Genomic DNA, 26,820 nt, shown 5'->3' on the forward strand with positions numbered 1-26,820 from the left:
GGAAGAATACCAGGCAAATCTCTAACAAAAACCCTTGACTTCCGACGGGCGGACTTCCCTCAAATGAGGAGGCTGGTTAGAAGGAGGTTGGAAGGGAGGGTAAAAAGAGTCCAGTCTCTCCAGAATGCATGGAGGCTGCTTAAAACAACAGTAATAGAGGCCCAGCAGAGGTGTATACCGCAAAGAAAGAAGGGTTCCACTAAATCCAGGAGGGTGCCCGCATGGCTAACCAGCCAAGTTAGAGAGGCTGTGAAGGGCAAGGAAGCTTCCTTCCGTAAATGGAAGTCTTGCCCTAATGAGGAGAATAAAAAGGAACATAAACTGTGGCAAAAGAAATGTAAGAAGGTGATAGGGGAGGCCAAGCGAGACTATGAGGAACGCATGGCCAGCAACATTAAGGGGAATAATAAAAGCTTCTTCAAATATGTTAGAAGCAGGAAACCCGCCAGAGAAGCGGTTGGCCCTCTGGATGGTGAGGGAGGGAAAGGGGAGATAAAAGGAGACTTAGAGATGGCAGAGAAATTAAATGAGTTCTTTGCATCTGTCTTCACGGCAGAAGACCTCGGGCAGATACCGCTACCCGAACGGCCCCTCCTAACCAAGGAGTTAAGTCAGATAGAGGTTAAAAGAGAAGATGTTTCAGACCTCATTGATAAATTAAAGATCAATAAGTCACCGGGCCCTGATGGCATACACCCAAGGGTTATTAAGGAACTGAAGAATGAAGTTGCAGATCTCTTGACTAAGGTATGCAACTTGTCCCTCAAAACGGCCACAGTGCCAGAAGATTGGAGGATAGCAAATGTCACGCCTATTTTTAAAAAGGGAAAGAAGGGGGACCCAGGAAACTATAGGCCGGTCAGCTTAACATCCATACCGGGTAAGATGGTGGAATGCCTCATCAAAGATAGGATCTCAAAATACATAGACGAACAGGCCTTGCTGAGGGAGAGTCAGCATGGCTTCTGTAAGGGTAAGTCTTGCCTCATGAACCTTATAGAATTCTTTGAAAAGGTCAACAGGCATGCAGATGCGGGAGAACCTGTGGACATTATATATCTGGACTTTCAGAAGGCATTTGACACGGTCCCTCACCAAAGGCTACTGAAAAAACTCCACAGTCAGGGAATTAGAGGACAGGTCCTCTCGTGGATTGAGAACTGGTTGGAGGCCAGGAAGCAGAGAGTGGGTGTCAATGGGCAATTTTCACAATGGAGAGAGGTGAAAAGCGATGTGCCCCAAGGATCTGTCCTGGGACCGGTGCTTTTCAACCTCTTCATAAATGACCTGGAGACAGGGTTGAGCAGTGAAGTGGCTAAGTTTGCAGACGACACCAAACTTTTCCGAGTGGTAAACACCAGAAGTGATTGTGAGGAGCTCCAGAAGGATCTCTCCAGACTGGCAGAATGGGCAGCAAAATGGCAGATGCGCTTCAATGTCAGTAAGTGTAAAGTCATGCACATTGGGGCAAAAAATCAAAACTTTAGATATAGGCTGATGGGTTCTGAGCTGTCTGTGACAGATCAGGAGAGAGATCTTGGGGTGGTGGTGGACAGGTCGATGAAAGTGTCGACCCAATGTGCGGTGGCAGTGAAGAAGGCCAATTCTATGCTTGGGATCATTAGGAAGGGTATTGAGAACAAAACGGTTAGTATTATAATGCCGCTGTACAAATCGATGGTAAGGCCACACCTGGAGTATTGTGTCCAGTTCTGGTCGCCGCATCTCAAAAAAGACATAGTGGAAATGGAAAAGGTGCAAAAGAGAGCGACTAAGATGATTATGGGGCTGGGGCACCTTCCTTATGAGGAAAGGCTACAGCGTTTGGGCCTCTTCAACCTAGAAAAGAGACGCTTGAGGGGGGACATGATTGAGACATACAAAATTATGCAGGGGATGGACAGAGTGGATAGGGAGATGCTCTTTACACTCTCACATAATACCAGAACCAGGGGACATCCACTAAAATTGAGTGTTGGGCGGGTTAGGACAGACAAAAGAAAATATTTCTTTACTCAGCGCATGGTCGGTCTGTGGAACTCCTTGCCACAGGATGTGGTGCTGGCGTCTAGCCTAGACGCCTTTAAAAGGGGATTGGACGAGTTTCTGGAGGAAAAATCCATTATGGGGTACAAGCCATGAAGTGTATGCGCAACCTCCTGATTTTAGGAATGGGTTAAGTCAGAATGCCAGATGTAGGGGAGAGCACCAGGATGAGGTCTCTTGTTATCTGGTGTGCTCCCTGGGGCATTTGGTGGGCCGCTGTGAGATACAGGAAGCTGGACTAGATGGGCCTATGGCCTGATCCAGTGGGGCTGTTCTTATGTTCTTATGTTCTTATGGATCTGTTACCAAACACTCTGCCCATTTTTTAGACGTGTCAGGACTAACACAGAAAGAGGGCATCCAGAGAGTTATTTATTACATTATACCTGCGATTTTCAAACTCTCCAGGAGTTTGAAACCCGCAGTAAGTCTTGGCGGGGGCGGGGGGGGAGGCAGCAGGGGCAGAGGGAAGGCAGCAACGCGATCCCCAGGATCACGTCACTCAGGGGGCTGCAGGGACTGGAATGCATTCACCAGTCCCTGCAGCAGCCATCCCTGTGTGCAGGGAGCCCTGCGGAAGCACCTGCAGGACACCCCAGGTCAGGGCAAAGGAGGGTGGAGCGATCTGCTCTGCCTCTGCAAAATCGGAAGTGGAGCCTGATCGCCCCACTCTCCCTTTTCCCTGACACAGGGACGGCTGCTGCAGGGACCAGAGGGCGCACCCCAGTCCCTGCAGCCCAGTCAGAAGGGAAAGCAGAGCAATCGTGCTCCGCTTCCGGTTTTGCGGAGCGGGGTGCAATCGCTCCACTTTCACTTTTCCTGACCTGGGGAGCCCTGTCGAAGGTTGTGCAGGGCTCCCTGCACCCCCGGGAGGCTGCAGGAGGCTTGGGCAAGTGCACCCAAGCCCCTGCAGCCCACCTGAGCGGCGTGATCCGCAGGATCCCGGTCTCCTGGCTGCCCTGGCCTCTTAAGGAGGCAGAGGCCAGGACCCACAGGCTGGGGTGTCACGACGCCCCAGTTTGAATACCACTGCATTATACCTTCCTTTCCTCAGAGATCTCATAGGCCCTTGGACAGTTTCCCAGCAAGGCAGCTTATGAAGCCATTTTCTAGTTTAATTTATTTAAATGGTCTATTCTGTCTTTCCATTGCATTGGGCCTTCAAGGCACCCAACAACTTGACCTAAATGCAATATGGAATTTAAATTTAAATGGTCTATTCTGTCTTTCCATTGCATTGGGCCTTCAAGGCACCCAACGACTTGACCTAAATGCAATATGGAATGCCACATATCATTCAATCTGAAAACCTGGGCACAATAAAATAAAATAAAATAGCAAAGACAAACAGATCAGATATTATTGCTTGAGAAGCAATGACAGATTTAACCTTGAACTTAAAGCAGAGCAGTGTTGGCACCAAGCATACTTGCCTGGCCTGATGGCACCCTTATGACAGAGTCCTTTATCCGTAGAGAAGGCCCCCATCTCCAGTAACCACACACCTAAGTTACAAAGATGGCAGGCCCCTAGATGAAGGCCTCAGATGAGGATCTCAGCAGGCAGGCCCACGTGGGAGAAGGTGGCCCTTTAGGTCATAACTGCATTCCTTCTGCAACAGAAGCATACAGTGTGTGTTCATGACCATACTCTAGATACTGTGGCCAGCTACCTTAGATCCAGATCCTGCCCCAACATGAACACTCAGAGGCAGCCACCAAAGTGCAAGGGAGGGCACCAGGATGCAGGTCTCTTGTTGTCTTGTGTGCTCCCTGAGGCATCTGGTGGGCCACTGTGAGATACAGGAAGCTGGACTAGATGGGCCTTTGGCCTGATCCAGCGGGACTCTTCTTATGTTCTTATATATAAAAACCTCTCTCTTCATGGCCCTGCCCTCTGAACCCAACCATAGATAGTATGGTTAAGAGGACACCTAGTAAAACCAAGCCAAGCATACTACTACAAATACTACGGGGAAAACCAGATCAAATGATACTGTACTTGCTATACTTTTGGTGCTTACTAGTAAGTTTACTGACTACCAGCACCAATGTGGTGTGTTCCCAGCGGCCAGCCACTTCTAGGAAGTGAGTACCACTTTCTGTGGAAGTTTCTGAACAGCACTCAAGGGGGGCCATATCCGTGGATCCCATATCTGTGGATAAGGGTCGATGTCCCTTCCATGCACATTCCCTACAGAGAAAAGGGTAGCTTTGCTTCCCTGACTCCAGAGGGTGGGGGTAAGTGTCCCCTCATCTCTGCAGATTCAGGTATCTGCAGGAGGCTCCGAAACATAACCCCCATGGATATGAGGGCACACCTAGACCTAGAGCACATTGCAGGAATCTATGCCTTCACCATTTCAAGTCTAGACAGCTGAAGGCACACATTCAAGCTTTATATAAAAGAGACATGCTATGTCAAAAGGGATTACATGCTAGAATGTTACCGATCCGAATTTTCATTTCCAAATACTTTTACTTACTTGTTTCACATTTTCTGCTAAAAACAAGATATAAACGCTGCAGAAGCCCAACTGGGTAATCACAAGGAAGAAGTCGACCACACACCTACAAGGACACAATGAGGAAAAACACACACACAAAAAATACTTTGAGTTAAATGGTGTCTAGCTTGCAGAGAGGCAATGACTTGAGAAAACACCAAATGCATCAAAGAAGTCACAGGTAATCAAATGAATCTATTTTTGCAGGACAGTGGTTGGTTGGATGATGATGATGATAAATTATTATTATTGAATTATTTCTGGAGCACTACACTGACATTAAAAATACAGGCTCTGTCGTCAAGTTTAGCATATAAAAAAGACAAAAGCAGAACAGAGGGTGATTGGTTTGATAGTGTCCAAATAGAAAGAGGAGAGTTTTATTAACAAGCATTAGTAAGAGCAGCTACTGCAAAGCTGACCCAAGGTGACATGCAGATCTAGCAACCTAATGAGACTGAATAAGAATCAAGACCCTCAGTGATGTTTTTGTCAGACAAGAGCCCTGTGAACGCTTATGTTAAACATCTTTCTGTAAGCACATATTAGAACTATGGAAAGACATGCATCATAAACTTTGGATGCATGTCAATGGAGATCTTGGAAAAGGAGAATGAGAGAGGGGAGGTGAACTACCAGAACCTCTCTTTGGAATACGTTCCACCATGCCGTTTCTCTGGAAGGGGGGGGAGAAGTACTGTCTTTTAGTGAGCAGAAAAGGAGTACCCTTCCCAGCCCATCTCATTACGTCAAGTTTGCCCACAATGAATTAACGCAGCATGCATCTACGGGTAAGCAGGTTTATACAGAAGTTTTTCATTCTTTAGGATGACACTGCAAAAGTGAGCTTTCCCTGCAGATATGATATTTTCCTCCTTCCTAACAGAAGAGAAGAACTATCATACAATTAAAAATATCTTAGGCTGCAATCCTAACCCCTTATGTCAGTGCTGGAAAGCACTGACTTAAGGGCAGTGCAGCTCTGAGGTAAGGGAACAAACATTCCCTTACTTTGAGGAGGCCTCCGTGAGTGCCACCCAACTGCAGGATGCAGCACATGTCCCATTGGCACCGCTATGCCAGTGCTGGAAAGCACTGACATAAGGGGTTAGGATTGCGCCCTTAGTCAACTAGATCTGCATACATTTGCATGTAAAACACATCTGAACATGAGCTTGAAAATACTCTCAACCCATTCTCAAACCCTCCCCCCCCCCCCCGTGTATAGGAAATATAGAGATAAGATTCAAAGGATTCCCCATTCATCAACTTCTCAAGCTGCAGGTATCAGCTTTCCACCCTAAAGTTAGAAATGATGGAAGGGGGAAAGCCTTTGCTGGTATGTAATCTATCTCAGGAGTTAATTATAGCTATATAAAATGGTTGGCAACCTTCAGTCTCGAAAGACTATGGTAGAAGCCTACAGCACCTGGTATTCCCAGGTGATCTCCCATTCAAGTACTAACCAGGTTTGACCCTGCTTAGCTTCCGAGATCAGATGAAATCAGGCATGTACAGGGTAACAGTTGCTATATAAAATAATGTTGCCCAATGCTCTTGCCTGTAAAATATTTCTTGTGCAGCTCTACGGGCGTTTTAGACTTTTGCATGTGAATCCCAGATGTTGATTGGTACTTGTATATGTGAGACTTCCCATTATATTTAGCCGGGATGGGAACTTGAGTCAGGTGACTTGAGCCCAAGTCGCAAAAACATGTTTTTTGCTGACTCATGTATACTCAAGTCCGGCGTTTCAATGACTCCGGCACTGACTCAAGTCTGAGACCACTGACTCAGAATGAGTCCCCCCGCATGCAGACTTGAGTCTGTCTGTGTCTGGGTGCGCTTGCTTACTTTTCTCGCAGAGTGAAAGAACTTGTAGGGCCATCATTCAGACTGAGTGAGCAGCAGGAAAGCCCCAGCCAGGAGGCTGGGAAGGGTTAATGTTTTGGTTTTGCATCGACCAGGAGGCAGGGGATAGGCGGGAGTGGGATCTCTTGTCCATCTCTGAAGGAACAGATAATCATTATATGAAGGTTTTTTCCCTGAACAAGTAAAGGGAGAAGGCATGGGGGACAGTTTCTAGTCCTCCAGGAGAAATGGGCATGACTCCAGCAGGCTCACTGAATGACCAGCCGCAATGGAACTACTTCTGAGTAGAGTTGCAAAGGATTGGGTCATACTGGTAAGCCTCCCAGCTGCTGCGCGTGACCCTCCTCCCTCTTGCCGCTTCTGTCCCTGCTCTCATGCAGTATGTCCCACCTCCTCCTCCTGCCTTGCTTACAGATGGGATAGGGACATCAGGGGAATATTAAATGAGAACTCCGACACAAACACACATCCTGGCACTAGCTCCATGTTTTTCCGCAGTTGCGGCTGACTTTTTTTACAAAAAAGTTTAAGGACTCGAGTGTTTTAGAGTCCCCAAAACGCTGTGGGCAAGTTGGAAAGTCTGCCCATTATGACTTGTTTTCAAGTAGAGTTAAAGGGGGCAGAGACTCAACTTGAGTCAAGCGGCGCTGGATTTGCCCATCACTGGTATTTACAGTGATCTATAGCAGTCCACTTCCTGAGTCACTATTTTGCACCTGGCTCTGGTTAGGAGACCAAGAATTCTGATAAAAGCAGAGTAGATCCCACAAATCTGAAGTTTGTTCCCCACATCATACCTCACCTTAGCTTATTGTGGTTATGACAAACTTGAAGGATTTCTCTTTCATTGACACTTTGCCTAGGGTTTCTGCCTGCAATATATTCACATTCCTTACTCTAAAACCAGAAACTCATTACAATTTCTTATTAATTTTCTGCATTATAGGCAGAACACACACAGAACAAAAACAAAATTTAACACACACAGGAAGGAGCTTACCGTCCCCAAGATGCTCGCTTCTGCAAAGCGATAAAAGGACCTACTTCCATGGCATGGCTGACTGTGTCACTGTACCCTAAAGAAGGCTTTTTCAATCTAAAAGGAAAATGAGGGAGGGAAAGCAATTATTTCTCCATCTAGGTTTATTGATCAAGATGCAAGTTTGCAGAAAGGGTTTTGCTCATTTGAAAGTCTCTCTCTCTCACACTCACTCACTCACACACACAAACACACACACACACACACACACACACAAGTAAGGATGAACAGGCACCCCCCTATCCGCGGATCCAGTATCAGCTGATTCAGTTATCTGTGGGTCAAAAATCACACACACACACACACACACACACACACACACACACACACACAATTTATCTGCTTGTGATCACAGCCTTCCGGTCACCATTCCTGGAACTCACTGGCTCTTTGCCGACTGCAAAACGGAGGCACTCACAGGAAGTGAGGCAGAGGGCTGAAAAGAACACGACACTAAAGTTCTTCGAACTCTATAAGCATCACATTCTTTTCAGCCCTCTGCCTCACTTCCTGCTTCCATTTTGCTGTTAGAAAACAGCCAGTTACTAGGTTCTGATTTAACAAGTATGCATCAGGAGAGGAGGGAAGTCAGCACATAGGACCAGGGCTAGAGCCCCCCTCCTCCATGCAAAAAACCAACTTCCTTTTAAAAAAAATGAGAAGTATGTCTCCAGCTCTTGCACTTCTGGATAGGAGGGGAAGAATGCCGATCAAATTATATTCAGTAAGAAGCAAATTTGCTCTAGGCTTCCATTGAGGATAAAGGCCCAGGGGATGACCATCAAACTAGACCCCAAAAGGAACATAACTTTATATAGTTTTAGAATTCTGAAAACTGTTAAGAACAGTGGTGCCCAAACCCTGGCCTAGGGGCCATTTGCGGCCCTCAGGGGCTCCCAATCTGGCCCACGGGGAGTCCCCAGTCTCCAATGAGCCTCTGGCCCTCTGGAGACTTGATGGAGCTCCTGCTGACCCAACGCAACAGCTCTTAGCATGTGGATGACTGTTCGACCTCTCACCTGAGCTGTGGGATGAGGGCTCCCTCCACTGCTTGCTGTTTCATATCTGTGATGCAGCAGTGGCAGTGAAGGAAAGGCTGGCCTTGCTTTGTGCAAGACCTTTTATAGGCCTTGAGCTACTGCAAGACCTTCATTCGTTCATGTAAGTTCCATCTCTAATAAATTCATTTATGTAAATTTATTAAAATTTTAAATGTAAATTGATTTTTTTCCCCGGCCCCAGACACAGTGTCAGAGATGATGTGGCCCCCCTGCCAAAATGCTCGGACACCCTTGATTTAAGAACATCTGAGGAGCCTTCCTGGATCTGACCAAAGGCCTATCTAGTTCAGCTTCCTGTACCTCATAGTGGCCCTCCAGATCCCTCAGGGAGCACACAAGACAACAAGAGTCCTGCATCTTGGTGTCTTCCCTTGCATCAGAGGGAGTTAAGTTTAAACATACGAAGTTATCAATATTTATGACCCAATCACAAGACAGGGTGTTACTGAAGATTGCAACAGGATGAGCAAGTTCCCCACTTACCTTTGAGAGAGATGCTGGCTGCATCGTACCAAAATGTGCATGCAATGAACAGAAATAATTCCAATGAACACAAGGCTGATTGGTCCAAGCTGTTTGGGGGGGGGGGGTGAAACAGACAAGAGTTAGTAAGTAGAATCCTTATAAAGAGCGCAGAATCCTTCTACGCTTGCACCTGAACCTCCATAGAAACTGCACACCTCTTCTGAAGGCAGTAAATTATTCTCTTGATGTGAAAAAGTGACAATGGACACAGAATTCAATGGAGTGAAGGGCAAGATCCTCATTTTTAAGAAGCTTCTACTCTTTTACAGCTTGGAAACTGTACAATGGCAATAGGATCGCAGAATCAGAAGTGCTGCTGATCACACTGAGTTTACATCGTTATTCTTAACAACATTTATACACTGCTTTTCGACGAAAAAGTTGACAAAGTGATTTACAGAGAAAATCAAATAAGTTGATTTTATGTTTTTGTGATACATTACCTTGTGTTTTTTTTTTAATGTGCTTAAAAAACAACCAGCCCAATCCTATCTAAACCTCCCCCGCACCAATGCAGCCACACCACCAGAGCATGCACCGCATCCTGTGGGGGGAGGACAGGCCCAGGGATAAGCCTCTGCTGCCCTAATACTCCGTTGCCAGAATACTTGGACCTGCACCAGCTATTTTGTTGGTGAAAGTCTGAGTGGAGCCGGGAAGGTGAGTCGAGACAGGGAAGGGGGACAGGATTTCAGTAGCAGTGTCGCCAAGGATGATACCATCCCCTTCCCTGTCTGGATCCACCCCCTCCCCATCCTGGTCTCCACTTTGTTCCTCCCCTACCCCCACCCCCTTCTCACAACCCCCTGCCTGCCCCCCCCCACTGATTTACCAACCCTAGGGCTGTTCCTGGCTACACTGCCACATGGCCACTTGCAGTAGCAGCCTGACCATGCTCTAAGGCATGTCACCTTTTACAGAAGGACTTGTCGAAGGCCAGAACACTGACCTCCAAGTCACTAACATGATGTAATAACCAACATCAAGACAGGTTCTCCCCAGTGAGTAACTGACTAACACTTACCACAATGCCTGCATTTTTTATTGCAAGTGGAAGTCCTAGAAGCCCAGTCCCAATATTTCCTTTGAGAAGATGAGTGAGTGTTTGTACAAATCTGAAAATTAAAAAAAAAAAAAAATACAGAACATTTGTAAACTGACACACATGTAAAAACAAAGCACAGATGCCCCGGAAGATCATCAGTAACAGGATAAATGGAGAAGCTGACCAGCTGAATCAGTACATTGGCACATCTAGGTCAGTGTTGTCAACAGACTAGCAGTGTTTCTCCAAGTTTTCAAGCAGGAATTTTGTTCTCTGCCCTATTGTTACATGCTATTACTAGTTTAGCAGCAGTATGATTCTGAATACCAGTTGCAGGGGAGCAATGGCAGGAGAGAGGTACACCTCTCTCAGGAGGTGTAAGGAGAGGGCTTTTCTTACATTGAAAAAAAATTAGGACAAAAGCAGGATTTAAAGAATTATGAATTTGTATCCCTCAAGTGGGAATACAGTACATACGTAATGCCCTCTTGATCGTCAAGTTGATACTTCTTCTCAGGCGGCAGCAATTTATTTTCAGCCTCATCCTCACTGCCTGAATCCTGTTCTTCTATTAAAGGCTTCATTACTTCCAGGTCTATGAAACACACACACAAAAAATTTATTTTACTATGGTCAATTAATTAACATTTATAACACCCACGGTGTTTTACAACAGTCATCACATCAGTCATCATGACACGTATTTTATTTCTTATTTATTTCCTTTAAACTGTGCAGGAGAAATGCATCTAGACCAGCAGTTCCCAAGCTGTGGGTCAGGACCCACCAGTGGGTTGCAACTCAATTTTTGGAGGGTCACAAAACTCATAAGCTAGTAGCTGACAAGGAAAATGTATTGAGACTTATGAAAACAGAAACAGAGCTGCATGTACTGTTTTCTCATGGATACGTGACTGTGCCTTGGTCCACTCTGAAGGGCAATGGCACCAGAATAGTCCCAGTCCCAATCTAATGGACATAAGCTCCAACAAACTCTCAAGAAGCAAGTCTTCCTCTCCCCTTCAAACTCACTAGGAAAATGTATTGAGCCCAATGGAAAGTGAAACTGCGCATTTACTCATGAGTAGGTAATCGTGGTTTGGATCTTACTGAAGGCCGGATGAAGGGGAACACAAGGCCACCAGAATAATCCCAATCCAATAAACCTGTTGTAAAGCTGGATGGGTCCCATTTTAAAAAGTGGGTCCCAGTGCTAAAAAGCTTGGGAACCACTCATCTAGGCACGCATAACTTGATGTTAGCTGCCTGCCTGAAGAGCAAAATTCTTGACCTGTAACATGGCTGGTCATACTTTTCACTGAACCATGTGTTCACTACCCCTTCTTAATTAATCCATGGAGCCTAATGTTTCAAATTTGATCAAAAACCTGTTTACTCTTTAAATGTAAAAGGAGTTTTACCACTTTCAAAATTGAAATTAAGCTTTCCAACTCCAAATCCTGTTGGAATAGCATATTTAGTGACTGCAGCTGCCTCCCCGGACTCCTGAATCTGAGAAAAAACAACTTTTATAAAACAAAGGTTTTACACTTTCAGTGGTCCTCATTAACTGCATGATTAAGCTCAATCTAGGAAGCAGGTTAACGAGTCAACAAACCATCCAATCAGCTACCACAGACACAACTGGACTGAGAAAAAAAGAACCAAGCAGGACTCCTGAATTGGTAATAGAGGACCTTCTGATTGAGTCAGTGGCATCACTAGGATTTGTGTCACCTGGTGCGGGAGGCCTTTGCGTCACCCCATGCAGTGGGTGGGGCAACACCCAGGAGGGCGTGGTGATGTACCATTGCCCCTCCCCCACCGGTTTTTTGGCTGTACCTTTTGTTAGAACACAGATATTTCAATGTGGATAGTTTCATTGCATTCTGCATGAAATTATGCATTGATTGATATATAACATGATGGTCTTATTCCTCCAAATTCTGATTTTATGATTTTGAAAACTTGTAGAGTCACACACACACATACCCCGTGTCAACTTACTAACAACTTATTGCAGCAGTTCTCAAACCTTTAGCACTGGGGCCCACTTTTTAGAATGACAATCTGTCCAGGACCCATTGGAAGTGATGTCATGGCCAGAAGTGACATCATCAAGCAATTAAAATAAATAATTATAAATAATTAAATTAAAATAAAATAAAATAATTAAATAAGGGGAAGCCAGTCCTGTTCCACCAAGTGAATCTACTCTGAAATAAGTCCCATAGTGGTCAATGGGGCTTACTGTCAGGAAAGTGTGGGTAGAATTGCAACCTGTGAGCCCACTCCTATGCATGTCAACTCTGAAGTAAGTCCCATAGTGGTCAATGGAGCTTACTCTGTAGTCTGCCTGCAATAACCCCTCTCCCCCAAAAAAAGAATCAGTGAGATTTCCAACCCTCTCCAGTGCCCAGTTAGAAGAACTTTAAATTCAGGCATATCAAGATAAAGACCCTCCTGGCTTTGCAAGTGCAAAATAGAGAACATGCCCCTTACCAGTTCAAGCCTCTTTTTTGTTCTTTGTTTTTTTTTGGGGGGGGGGGGAGGCTGCCCTCTGTTGCACTCCAGCTCCATCGGATCAGGACCCTTCTAGTGTCCTCACATTCCCCTTTGCCTGGCCTGACCACCAGCCAAGGCATGTCTGCCTACTCACAAGTAAACGCAACTGCGAGGTTGCTTTGCTTTCCATAGGGCTCCATAGACTGGGAGGGAGGAGCCTCCTTCTCCGCTGTTTTTGGGGGCTGCACTGATTGGATGAGGACCATTCTGATGTTCTTGGAGCCTCTCAGCCTGCCTTGACTAAGGTAAGTCTGCCTACTCACGAGTAAACACAGCCACGTGGTTTCATTTCAGCCTCAGACTCGCAGCTGGGAGGGGGGAGCTTCTTGGGTTTTTGGGGGGGCTGCATTCATTGGATTGGGACCATTCTGGTGTCACCTCTCAGCCTGCCCTTTCCGAAGGACTATGGAAGTACGCCTACCCACGAGTAAACACGAAATAAGGCTCACTTTCACTTTCCATAGGGCTCCATGCATTTTTTTCCTTCCGGTTTTTTGGCCATAACTTTTGAACGAAAGGAGTGATTTCAATTCTGTTTTTTGCACTGCGTGCCACTGGCCATTCCGCATCCAATGGTGTATGGCATGATGCGGTAGCTCCTAACGCTGCGATGTTAGCGCGTCCTCCCCCAGGGCACGTCACCCCCCAGGGCGATTCACCCAGTGTGGCCTGCACCCCCTACACCCCCCTAGCGATGCCAGTGGATTGAGTTACCCCACCAAAGACTCCCATATGATTATATGGGGCAAAAACCTATAAGGACTCTTGGCTTAGACTTAGAGCCTCATGTTGTTCATTCCATTGGCCACTTTGCTGTCCATATCCTGACTTGTCCTGCTACCCAGCTGGTCCATGGAACTGTAACCCACTGGTGACGAATCATGTCACACCCATATCAATCTCCATCCAAGCACTTTTATAAAGCAAAATTTTTATAAAGTTTTTATAAAATTGCCTTCTCCCTTTACTCATCCAGGGGGAAAAAACCTTCATCCAATGATTATCGGTTCCTTTAGAAATGGAAAGAAACAATCAGCTCACTCATTCCAATTTCTATTCAGTTGCTTCCCCATGTGCTTGACATGGACATCCATGAGTTTATGCTTTGCTTTTTAGAGACACCCTACACTGGCTCAAACCTAGCTTTTAACAGAGCAACATACGGTTTAGAGTAGTGGTTCCTAAACTGTGGGTCGGGACCCACTGATGGGTAGCAACCTGATTTTTGGTGGGTCACCACAGGGGGATGGAAAGATCAGATAACTCATTGCCTCAAGCCCTGAGGCTATTCAAAAATCAGATACTGAAGCTGCTGATTACCCTGCAAAGAGCTCAGCTCCTGCAGTTTGCAAGTATTAAATATAGAGAGATAAATGTTTGAGGATCTTTTTCTGGTTATTACTTATAAATAAATAACACATAGCTTTCTAAATCTATTTTTTTAAAAGTCTGGTAAACCTGATGGGTCCCGATAGTGTCACTTTAAAGAGTGGGTCCTGGTGCTAAAAAGTTTGGGGACCACTGATTTAAAGATTATATTTCACTGCCATATACTGTACGCATGGTTTAAGTACACACGTTTATAAATAAAATAAGTTTAGATTTATTACCTGCAAATGCCGCATTTTAAGCTTATGGTGCTTAAGCATAGTGAAGGTGAAAGGCTCTGGGGCCTCTCCAAGATGAAGAGTGGATGCTGTTCCTATGGTTACCAGTCTTTGATTATACCTATGTCAGGGGGCGGAGTCAGGGCAGAATCTACTTGTCCAGGAGCAGAGCCCAGTAGAATCCCCTGTTCATTCTTCCCATCATTGGTACCAGGCAATACTCACAGTGGGAAGCAGAAGATTGCTCCACATGTCTTGGAAGGGCCTCCAAGATGATCATGTATACACCTCAACATATCTTGTTGATGTTAAGAAATGAATTGTTTTTATCCAGTTGGTTCCATCCCAGCAAAAGACTCGGTCAGAAGCCATTTGAAGAGGCCTTCCCTATATAGGTGGAAGTTTTTTCAGAATTGTTACTGCTGTGAAGGTGTATACTGAAAGGTTTCTCTTCTGGTTATCAGAATTAATTTATAGGTCACCACTGGCAAATATATTCGTAGACCCTCAAACATACAGCTGCAATTCCCCAACTCAGTGTTGTCTTATCTACTGAGCAAACATATGAAGGAGGAGACTATGTGATGTAGTAGTGGACAGTGTTGGATTTGGAACAAGAAAATCCAATTTCAAATACTTGCTAAGCTACAATACTTGTTCAGTTACCTCAAGCCAAAACATTTTCAGTCTAGCTTACTTCATAAAGTTGTTGCAAAGATGGAAGAGTGAGACTCCTAGGTATGCTGTCCTGAATTTCAGGACAGGAGGAGTGGAAGGATATAGACCAGTGTTTCCCAAACTGTGGGTCTGGACCCACTGGTGGGTTGCAACCTGATTTTTGGTGGGTCCCATAGCAACTAAACGAGCCTCCAATGAAAACATAGGTGATGGAAGGATCAGATAACTAATTGCCTCAAGCCCTGAGACTTTCCAAAAATAAGAATTGTCCTGCAAAGAGCTCTTACAGTTTGCAAGCATGTATAAATATAGAGAAATGTTAGAGCATCCTTTTTTTGTTATTAGTACATGTAAATAAGTAAAAATATTTCTTTCTAGATTTTCTTTAAGTCTTGTAAACCTAGGTGGGTCCAAATCAAGTGTCACTTTAAAAAGTGGGACCCAGTGCTAAAAAGTTTGGGAACCACTGATATAGGCAATAAGACAGACTATATTACTGGATAATTTGACAAAGCTGCCAACAGGCCGTTGGCTTCAACTACAAGTTCCAGGTCTTACACTACACTCAAAAAGGAGAAAACCACAACATTTCACAAGGCAGTTCTGCTCCAAGAACTGCTAGGTGAGCATTGATCTGGTTAGCCTGTGAGGACTTCACCAATCATTAGTTCTCATCCAGTACAAAACCTTCCTAGAGGACTCAGAACTATTCCCTTTTCTCAACTATTCTCAACTAGCACTCATTGGCCTTGAGGTTGGAGACTGATATACACATCCGATCCAATTAGGCAGCCAGCAAAACAACAGCAACCTCTAAACCGGGTCTGGAACCAGCTGATATTAAAAGAACAGCAACTTTTCCATTTGTAGCTGATTCATATTTCTATTCTTTGAGCACCAACCCACCCCATCTCCTTTAGAATAGTTAGTTTCAGACATTTCTGGCAATTCTGGGCTTCCTAAAGGAGGAGGAAATAAGTGCTGGACAAGTTTCCCCAAATGGCATCTTGACCAAGATCAACAATTACAGATATTCTCCTGTAGTAGACAATCACAGGGGAGTGTGGCATCCCCAGGTTAAACCCAAGTTCTTGTGAAGAAGTGGCAAAGTTCAACAGGCTCAGACAGCACCCCAGATTATCCTAAAAAAATATGCCTTTGCATCAAGGAAGCAAATGCAATACAAAAAGGGTCTTCAGAGAACAGACAGTTTGAAAGACAGCATCTAACACCCCAATCTTAGTGCAGCTGAGTGGCAGCAGAATGAGAGTTCTGCTGATGCTGACTGCAATAAAGCAGTCACCTCTGGCCATAAAAAGTGCTCCGGCAGCACACTGAGTTATAGTAGAAAAGGTTGTCTCTTGGGCCACTATCTATCTAAAAGCTGCAGAGAAGGGCAGAGAAAAACTGTTCCTGATAATCTTGACTACTGCATAGATTCATATGGAAGCAGTCAATCAGTGGCATAGCTAAGGGGCTGCAGAGGGTAGCAACTGCACCGGGCAACAAGCTTTATAGGGGCAACAACCTGAGCTAGACACTAGGGACCAAAATTGTGAAAACTTTGGTATTTTTGAATGCCACCATCATGTTATGTACCATTTGATGCAGAATTTAATGCAGAGTGCAATGAATAAACCATGTCAAACTATCTCTATTCTATCAAAATTCATAGCCAAATAACCATAAAATGAAAACAACTGCATTATGCAACAAAAAAATGGATTTTCTTAACTCAAAACTGACCAATGAGACTGATTGTTCTTAGAGCCAATTAGGTGTTATTTTGATACAGTGGGAAACCAATAAGGTGTTAATATGCGGGGAGGCAGCAGAGCAAGTGGGTGGTGAGCTGCTGGGGAGAGGAAGGGGGATTTTCCCCCATTTTCACTCTTTTCAAAGCCCAGGCGTGACATCACTTCTGGGGCATCATTTTGAGCTTGGTACCAGGTTATGCCACTGTAGTCAGTTGTTGAAATGACCTCATCCCAGTCTGTTTGGTACTGTACTTTGATAGACAGTCCATTGGCTTGACTCAATACAAGGCAACTCCCTGAATTCAACCAGGCGGAGTAAAACCCCTCTTATTACTAACTACTTACCTTGCCAACACTGCCTGTTAACAGAAATAAGCTTCTATTAATAGTGTGAGATATAAACCTAAACTGAAGGGCCCTCTTTCTCTCCGTAGAGTCAAAAATGACACATACAATCATATTCTTCTAAACTAGAACTTCCTTATCTGGTATGATATTTGGGCATATTACTACAAGGGCAGCTCTACTTCCTGGTTCTCCTTTTTGATCCTGTACCTTAATCAGGTGCTCCTTGGGTTCAAGAACTTGTCTCCCACCAGACCAATTTGTTCCACTACTGAACTGATAAAAATTATGCCTTCTCTACCTTTGCAAGAGTTCACAAAGAAAGTGACGCACAACTGTGTTTTTAAACAATTTGTTCCCCCATTTGAAATCAATAGAAATTGCATCTCTACAATTTGATCCAAAATTATAGGTGCCATACTCAGCTGACTCAATTTATCCATTAGACAGATAAATCTTAACACAATTAACCAAAACTTGGTACATTTAAAATGTTTCACCCACTAGATTTTATTTGGGTGAGGAGCAGGGTAGGTAACAGTTAAAGGAACATGCCCAGGTATCTATTGGGAACAGATTGGGGGGCATCTTCAGGTTCAGAGGAGAGGTCATAGAGTGACATCTTGGCAAAGTTTGTACATCATGTAGATCAGTTCCGTTACTTTCTTGGTTGCCACTAGTATGAAATAGGATGCAAAGAGGGAGCCACGCATGCATAGGGGCAGAGAGAGGCTAAAATGGCTGCTGCTAGGCACTTGTGTACCAGCAGTTAACAAGTAAAATCTCTGGCTAGGCTTTCTTTGACTTACCTCAAAACAATAAGAGATAGGAGAATGTAACTTCTGAAACTGACATGGAAGACTGCAGGACAAAACTGAAGACCCAACCTAGAAGCAAATATCTACAAATATTTGACTTTGTATATTTACATAAGTTGCCCCAACTGGTTAGACAACTAGAATCAGAAATAGACACACCTGCTGATCCAGGTAACTGCTTGCCCTTGGACCAGTTCATACAATCCTCTTATCACCCAGACCAGTCCCATTAATTGAAGCCGCATTCCCCCATGGGGGGGGGGGCCTTTTCCTACAGTTGCATAGTACACATGCTGATCAAATCAACAATGGTTGCAGGATAAGCCCCAAAACCTCAGATGCAAGGAAAGGTGCCAAGACCTCCTGAAGGGAGCCCTGTAAGCCTGCTTGGTAATTCACGTGTGGGTCAGATTCAGAAATTAAAGCCTGAGCCAGTCCCTTTTCAGCTGACCCAAAAGCTCGTTTACCTCAAGCTATATCAGTTTTAGAATCATGCACCAAGAGGAAAATTGGGCAATATATTATTGCAAACAACCAAACCATAGGTCTTGCTAAAAGTCTTAAATACTTGAAATTCAGGATCTTGTTTATCTCTGTACAGAGGTTAGCAGAATTATTATATTATTGTTGGCAACCTTCAGTCTCGAAAGACTATGGTATCGCGCTCTAAATGGTGGTTCTGGAACAGCGTCTAGTGTGGCTGAAAAGGTCGATTCGGGAGTGACAATCCCTTCCACACTGGGAGCAAGTGCAGTCTGTCCCTGGTCTGTCTCCCTGGCTATGGGCCTTCCTTCTTTGCCTCTTTGCCTCAGACTGTTGGCCAAGTGTCTCTTCAAACTGGGAAAGGCCATGCTGCACAGCCTGCCTCCAAGCGGGCCGCTCAGAGGCCAGGGTTTCCCACTTGTTGAGGTCCACTCCTAAGGCCTTCAGATCCCTCTTGCAGATGTCCTTGTATCGCAGAATTACACAGTACTGCAAATAAAGAGTCCATCATAATTAGCCCATTAAAATAAGTGTGATTGCCTTCTCAATGCCATGATAGGCACTGGAGCACTCTGTGAAAGGTCCTGGCAAAAGCCCCTAGGAGTAGGTCCTGTTGGCCTAGTTTACAATAGCATATGAAGCTGCCTTATAACTGAGTCAGACAATTTGGCTTAATATTGGTGATACTGGATTTCTTGAGGCAGGCTTCTTCTGATGCATCAGCTGTACAACAGAAACATCTGTCTCCCACCTAGGAATCTCAGGCACATGACAGAGAGCAACCATGCTCAAAACACAGCAGCTCAGTTTCACCCATTCACCAGTGGATATATATATCGGGGAGGGAGGAGCAGGGGAGAGAACTCATGTGACTGCAATCCATGTTGCTCACACCAGTAGAGCACAACATTAAATAACAGAGATGAATGAGGGAAGAGCATTCAGATTATGTGGCTTGATCAAGTATGTTGAGAGTTTCAGAAATGTTGAAGTCATTAAGAAACATTTATAGATGAGCAAGATACACCTTTAGAACTTTAGAGGAAGTACCTACAGTTATTGCATTAAAATAACTTTTAAAATTCAGTTTTGACATTTTAAATACCAATTCACTTGGGGCCCAATCCCATCCAATTTTCCTTCATGGATGCAATGTGATGTGCACCTCATCCTATGGTGTGGGGGCAATCACAGAGGCCTCCTCAGGTTAAGGGAATGTTTGTTCCTTTACCTTGAGGCTGCATTGCAGCTGCATGGGTGCTGGATTGGAGTTACACTATTATACCACTATTATACCACCGGGTAGATGGGACTCGTCAGCCTGGGAAGGCAGCTCATCTAAGAGAAGGAAAACTCTGATCCCAAACCTCCACTGCCTTATGGCTACATCCAGTTATGGAAAAGGCTTCAAGAGTCAACCTCGAGGCAAAATCCGGAGCCGGAGTCCCTGAGGCAGTTCATGGCTGAATACAGTCAGGTTCTGGCAACTCCTGCAACACCGCTGGAACCAACCATATTGGCCTCTGCCTTTCCATTGGACCATTTCAGCGACGTGAAGAGGGGGGATTTGCTGTATGGGTAACAGCCTATCCTCCATACCTACTTTACCCAGGCTTCGCGCACTGGAGAGGACACTCTGTTCCAGAACCACCATTCAGAGCTTGACACCATAGTCTTCCAAGACTGAAAGATGCCATCAATTATACCACTCTACTGTCCTCCACACTTCCTCTTCTGCTCCTTCCCCCCTTGTCTTTTTCCAATCCCAGAAGCGAAAAAAAGAACACAGGAGATGAGTGACCAGATGGAGGTGGGTGCCCCATGCCAAGCTGCTCTGAGATGAATAGGCTGACCCTGGCCTCTGCAAGCGTCCTGTGAACTTGAAGAACCAGAGTTATCTTCTCCTGCCTGCTTATTGAGATCTTTGTGCAGGAACCCAGAAGTCCCTACCTTCTGAGACTAGGCACGTGGCAAACGGAAACAGGGCTTTTTGTGGGATGAACATCCTCCCCAGACATGTTCAGCACCCACTCTTCCTTTAAGCAACACTAAAAAAATCTATTTTGTCTTCTAAACACTATCATACTGTTGACTACTGCTGGCCTTTCTTTAATTTATACTGCACAACTCTGTATTTTTAAGATGAATTATAGCGAGAACAGGTTTTTTTTCTACATTGCTCTTATTTTACTTTGCAGTGAAGTCACTCTGCAAATACATAGGAGGAACTGCAGGATATTAACATTTTAAATTATGGTCAGCTGGACTTCTTTTTCAAATTCCCTTCCGATTGCCCAATTAGGCTGTTTAACATGTTCGCTTCATTCCTTCCAGCCAGTATCAAATGGAGAATTCCACTATGAATTCCTCCATGAAAGACTGAATGAGGAAGCTCAAGGCAGGCTACCCTTAACTGCATTTCATTACTTTAGCTTATCTATGCACATACAAACAAACTTCACCTATCTGTGTGTGTTTAGGAGTAGAGCCCTATTCTCAGCCTCAGCCGCCTGGGGAAGAAAAGACACAGAATCCTGCAGGAAAAGGAATTGGTTCTGGCAAGATGAAGTCACCCCATTTGGGGCATAGCAGATTTACAGCCCAATACTATCCACAATCTCCTGGGAGTAAGCCCCATTGATTCTAATGAGACTTACTTCTGAGCAGACATGCATAGGATTGGGCTCTTAGTGTGGCAACTGTTTGTGTGAACATGCATACACATCACAAACAAGCGATGGGGGAAAGCCACAGCTTAGTAATAGAGCACCTGCTTTACACATATTAAGATTCAATCTTGGCTGTCTTTAGGGAATGCTGCAAAAGAGCCCTCTCTGAAACCTGGAGAGCCACTGCCAGTACAGGGCTGGATGGACCAGTGCTCTGACTCAGTTCAAAGCAGCTTCATATGACCACACAGTCACTGCTCAACATCTCCAGGCTCTCTTCGCATTGTAATGCTATTCTAGGGGAAGTACCAACACAAAAAGAGCCTCGCTGCCCATACACACGTGTATGTATCCCTTTGGAGCTGCCTCACTTCTCCCCCTCACTTCCTCTCCAGCTTGGACTGAATCCATCCATTGTCTGAATGGCCAGAAGTCCAAGTGCTGCTGCTACTTTTTCTTTTTTTTTATGCCACCATCCCCCTTTCCTTATATACTCTGTATAGAAAAAGAAAACTCAGCCTCTATTACTGAACTCAGTTTTTAGAGAGTAAGCAAGCTTGAAATGTGCATGCATCTAAAACAGAGCAGTTGTCCATTTTTATATACAGTCAGTTCTTGTTATCTGAAACAGAGACGCCTGCGTTGGCTTGGTCATGTCGTGAGAATGGATGATGGCCGGATCCCAAAGGATCTCCTCTATGGAGAACTCGTGCAAGGAAAGCGCCCTACAGGTAGACCACAGCTGCGATACAAGGACATCTGCAAGAGGGATCTGAAGGCCTTAGGGATGGACCTCAACAAGTGGGAAACCCTGGCCTCTGAGCGGCCCGCTTGGAGGCAGGCTGTGCAGCATGGCCTTTCCCAGTTTGAAGAGACACTTTGCCAATAGTCTGAGGCTAAGAGGCAAAGAAGGAAGGCCCATAGCCAGGGAGACAGACCAGGGACAGACTGCACTTGCTCCCGGTGTGGAAGGGATTGTCACTCCCGGATTGGCCTTTTCAGCCACACTAGACGCTGTGCCAGAACCACCTTTCAGAGCGCGATACCATAGTCTTTCGAGACTGAAGGTTGCCAATACTATCTTGTTATCTGCTAGAATTTGGTTCCTGGAAATCCTAGTGGATAATGAATTAGCAGATACCGAATCATTGAGCCTATGGGGAAAATGGGGTTAGGTTCCAGGAGACCCTCTTCACCATACACTCTATGAATTTTATGAATCTGAATCTTAATTTGAAGTCTATGGGGCTGGGTGAAGCTACATCAACAACTGATGCTTCCTCCTCCATGCAGGATAACCCTTGATGCATCCAAGGTTGCGGTGATGGCGATGGTGATTTATCCATGCTGGCTATCTCTCGACTTGTTGAACATTGTTGGCCCAACAACCAGGCCTCAGAGATCAGCAATGGGGAGGGGGTTGCTTCACCTATCCTCCTCTAGTCTCTTGGATCCTTCCCCCACCCGTCTCTTGGCCCCAGCCCCAGAGCAGCCCTCAGGAAGCCTTCCAGAGACATCTCATCATCAGCCCCATCACCAGGGTTGGGAAGGTTCAGCTGGACTCCCTGAGATAGTGCCCAAGATGGTGGGGCAAATCTGGAACTGGACACAGATGTGTCAGACGATTCCCCATAAGCCACTAACAGTGCCCACTACCAATGCAGCACCAGCATGGTATTCACAGATAATGAGAACAGAGTCGCAGATATCAAGAGAAATAGGAGGCAGTTCTGCCCCTCACAAGTGAATTCACAGATGGAGTGTACTCACTTCTCCACCTCACCATCACGACATAAGAAGACTTAGATCAAGCCAAAGGCCCATCTAGTCCAGTTTCCTGCATCTCACAGTGGCCCTTCAGGAAGCAAACAAGACAATAAGAGACCTGCATCCTGGTGCCCTCCCTTGCATCTGGCATTCTGAGGTTATCTATTTCAAGGTAGCTTGTTCTGAGGTAGGCTGCACATACCCATCATGGTTTATAATCTGTGATTGACTTTTCCTCCAGAAATCTTCCAATCCCTTCTTAAAGGCATCTAGACCAGATGCCATCACCACATCCTGTGGCAAGGAGTTCCATAGATGCTGGGTAAAGAATTATTCTCTTTTTTCTGTCCTAACCACTTCCCTCTCCAGCTTAGTCCAAATCCATCCATTGTCTGGATTACCAAATGTTGAAGCGCTGCTTCTTTTATTTTTTAATGCCACCGTCCCCCATTCCCTTATACCAGCAATTTTCAATCTTTTTCTTCTCACAGCACACTGAGAAGGCACTAAAATTGTCAAGGTGCACCATCAATTTTTTAACCATTGACAAGGCACACCATGCTGCTGGTGGGGGTCTTAAATCACCCAATGGCCCTACTAAAGAATGACCCACCCTAAAGTCGCACGGCACACCTGCAGACCATCCACAGCACACCAGTGTCCCACAGCACAGTGGATGAAAATCGCTGCCTTATACTGTGTGTAGAAAAAGAAAACTCAGCCTGTATCATTGAACTCTGTTTTTAGGGACCAACAGCACAACCCCATGCAGGTCTACTCAGAAGTACGTCCCACTGTGTCCAATGGGACTTACTCCCAGGAAAGTGTGGCTCTGACAGCACAACCCCATGCAGGTCTACTCAAAAGTAAGTCCCACTGTGTCCAATGGGACTTACTCCCAGTAAAGTGTGGCTCTGACAGCACAACCCCATGCAGGTCTACTCAGAAGTAAGACCCATGTGTTCAATGGGACTTTCTCCCAGGAAAGCGTGGCTAGGATTGTACTAGCTCCCCTCTCTTCCAAGGGGCAGGAAGGTGCAACCCTGAACACTCAGGCATCCTGGGCATCACCTGCCCTGACCTTCCTTGGTCCAACTCTGCCCCCCCCCGCCGAGGATGGTTGAGCCCACCCCTTGGTGAAATGAACTCAAACGGGAGAAACCATGACTTGTCGGGGGGAAAAGAAAAACGAGCCCGACCGACTCTTTCCCCCCCACCGCGGAGGATGGTTGAGCCCATCCCCTGGAGACAATGAACTCAAACGGGACAAACCATGACTGTTCGGGGGGGGAGAAGATAAATGCAGGCGATCGACACCCCTCCCCCCATCGTCCCCACAGAGCCGCTTCCCTGCCTCGGCATCCCCCCGCACATCTCTGCCACAGACCGAGATACCTAGTTCTTCTCTGGCCGACGTCTCCATCTCTCTCTCTCTCTCTATGGTTCCCTCCGCTGCTCCCTTCCGCCAATGCCGAGCGACAGCTCGCAGGCTGCCACTGCGCATGCGTGCCCAGGCTGCCAAGCCGCTCTCCCTCAAGCGCGCATACCATAAACGACAGGACGGGGGGCAGCCTAGAGCGGCACCTCTGGGGCTGTGTCTGTCCTGCTGGAGCTGGCCAGTCCTCCAATGCCTGCCACTGTGGCAGGTCTGCCTGGAAGGCCCTGCCTGAGCAGGCTCTGAGGCTCTAGTGAGGGTCATGGCTCACTTTGACTGTCCACACTTACCTGGGAGGAAGCCCCACTGGCTGTACTGGGGCTTACTTCTGAGTAGGCATGCATACATTGGGCTCTCAGGCTGCCATCGTGTCCACACTTACCTGGGAGTAAGCCCCACTGAGTGTACTGGGGCTTACTTCTGAGTAGGCATGCATACATTGGGTTCTCAGGCTGCCATCCTGTCCACACTTACCTGGGTGTAAATCCCATTGACTATAATGGGACTTACTTCTGACTAGATTGGACTCAAGAGTCAGTGTATCCTTTAAATTAGAGTTGAGATTTCTTTGCTATGGGGAAGCCACTGAAGTTGGAGGGAAAGCAACACATCCCATTCCCCAGTTTAAGGAAGGGGCTGATGTGGGGTACCAGTGAAAAGAAGCAGCAGGTTGGGAACAGCTGCAATCCTATACACACTTCTTTGTTTGGAGAATTTATGAAAGGCTGCAGTCCCTATATACCAGTGGTTCTCAAACGTTTTAGCAGCAGGACCCACATTTTACAATGACAATCTGTTGGGACCCACCAGAAGTGATATCATGGCCAAAAGTGACATCATGAAGCAGGAAAATTTTTAACAACCCCCATATGACAAAATCAAATTTATGTACATTAAAAGTTTACAATAAGTTTACAATACTTAAAAATTTACAATACTTAAAAATTTATTTAAATCAAAGAACACTCCTAATGATCCCAAGAAGTTGCTGGTCTGTTTCAAAATATTCCCCAAACATCCCAAAGGTTGCAATCCTATCCATATTTATCTGAGAGTAAGCCCCATTGACTATCATTCTTAAAAGCATATTCATAGTAGCCTGTTAAAAGTATAGATCTGTAACATTTCCTCAAATGCACTCTCATACCATGGTAGCATCAAGTCTAATATATTAAAAACAAAGTTCAGTACATATTGAAATGAATGAGTTAATTTGCAAATTTTACTCTCCCTTTTTTCCTGAATACCTGTACCATTAGTTTAAATGTAAGAGAAATGACAAAGTTACAGTCCGCTATAGCAACTATTACTAGAAAAAGCATCATTTTCTAGCTTGGTTAGATAGTTAGAGTTGAGTTAGAAAGAGTACCATGGACCAGATACATAAATCAGCTATGTCTCTGTCCTTGCTTTTGTTACCATTGTATTACAGAAGTGCCTTTTTCCAGATTAACCATTATTTATACTGCTGCTGTAGTGACATTTTTACTGTTGCTTTTTTGCTAGCTGCCTTGAATTTCCTTTTGAAAAGAAAAGCAGAATATAAAATGGAGTGAATGACAATTGGAGACCACACAGAACACTAATGATGTTTGACAGCCCTGGTAAAGGATCCCAAAGAACCACAATCTATAGAACAATTAATCAAAAGGGAAAAAAGCATTCCGGGACCAAAGACCAAGAACAATTAAGGACAAGAAGAAGATTACAGTTTCCCCATAACAATACAAAAAGAGAGAGTTGGTGGGCCTCTTGTCTGCTCTGTAGAGTCACTTATGGTACTATGTTTTGCATGTCTACTCAGAAGTGTGACCCACTGGGTTCAGCAGGATTTACTCCAAGGTCAGTGTATATGGAATTGCAGTCTTTCTCACCTTGCTACACTGTGACAAATTCTTAATTTTCAAGCAATCACAAGAGTGCATTTGTGTCCTGCCTCAAGTCAGGTATGCTTTTAAAATGTAGACTGGTGTGTCACACAAACCCCAGCTCGGGAGCCATGTTTTATTTGTGGCACCTACCTGAGAGCCAGTGGTCCGAGGGCTGGTGGTCTGAGGGCCGCGAGAGGGCCCCATCTGGTCCCCCCTGAGTGCAACTGAATCTGTGCTCCAGTTGCGTCTGGAGGGTGATCAGAAGGCCTTAAAACATTTAGTAAAAACCAAAAGTGACATTTTAAGGTTTTCCAAGGACTCACAATGACCCTCTAAAGTGACTGAACACAGCTCCGGTTGCATTCAGAGGGCGGCCCTGGAACTCCATGGGCCACCCGAAAATGTTCCATAGGCCATATGCTTGACACCCCTGATGCAGACACTTGAGCTTTGCATTCCATAGAAGCCTGTGGCTGCAAGACATATTTGGACATTTCTTTCCCTGTTTTAGAATCCCAGTTATAGATCAGATGCTATATAACCATATATTTTTCACATTTTTATACTGTCCTTCTTCCAAAGAGCTCAGGGCAGTGTACACAGCTGCTCCCCTCCTTTTGTCCTTACAACAGCCCTGTGAGGTAGGTGAGGCTGAGAGAAAGTGACTGGCCCTAGGTCACCTAGGAAGCTTCATGGCTGAGGGGGGATTCAAACCTGGATCTTCCAGGTCT

The 26,820-nt window shown here is 45.4% G+C and overlaps 1 protein-coding gene and 1 pseudogene across 1 annotated transcript in view; both read right to left on the reverse strand.

Annotated features, from left to right (window-relative positions):
* The window catches only part of SLC36A4 (solute carrier family 36 member 4), a 122,594-nt gene extending 98,363 nt beyond the window's left edge, over window positions 1-24,231 (reverse strand). Inside the window, exons 1-6 of the mRNA XM_066620336.1 lie at window positions 24,179-24,231; window positions 10,572-10,689; window positions 10,074-10,164; window positions 9,008-9,096; window positions 7,425-7,520; window positions 4,532-4,616 (exon numbers count right to left, since the gene is read on the reverse strand). Coding sequence (XP_066476433.1) covers window positions 4,532-4,616; window positions 7,425-7,520; window positions 9,008-9,096; window positions 10,074-10,164; window positions 10,572-10,689; window positions 24,179-24,206 — 507 coding nt within the window. The 5' untranslated portion in view covers window positions 24,207-24,231. The remainder of the gene's footprint in view (window positions 1-4,531; window positions 4,617-7,424; window positions 7,521-9,007; window positions 9,097-10,073; window positions 10,165-10,571; window positions 10,690-24,178) is intronic.
* LOC136646152 (5S ribosomal RNA) lies at window positions 5,970-6,089 on the reverse strand (annotated as a pseudogene).
* Window positions 24,232-26,820: the final 2,589 nt, after the last annotated feature.

Source organism: Tiliqua scincoides, chromosome 3, assembly GCF_035046505.1.
Source record: "Tiliqua scincoides isolate rTilSci1 chromosome 3, rTilSci1.hap2, whole genome shotgun sequence".
Taxonomy (NCBI): domain Eukaryota; kingdom Metazoa; phylum Chordata; class Lepidosauria; order Squamata; family Scincidae; genus Tiliqua; species Tiliqua scincoides.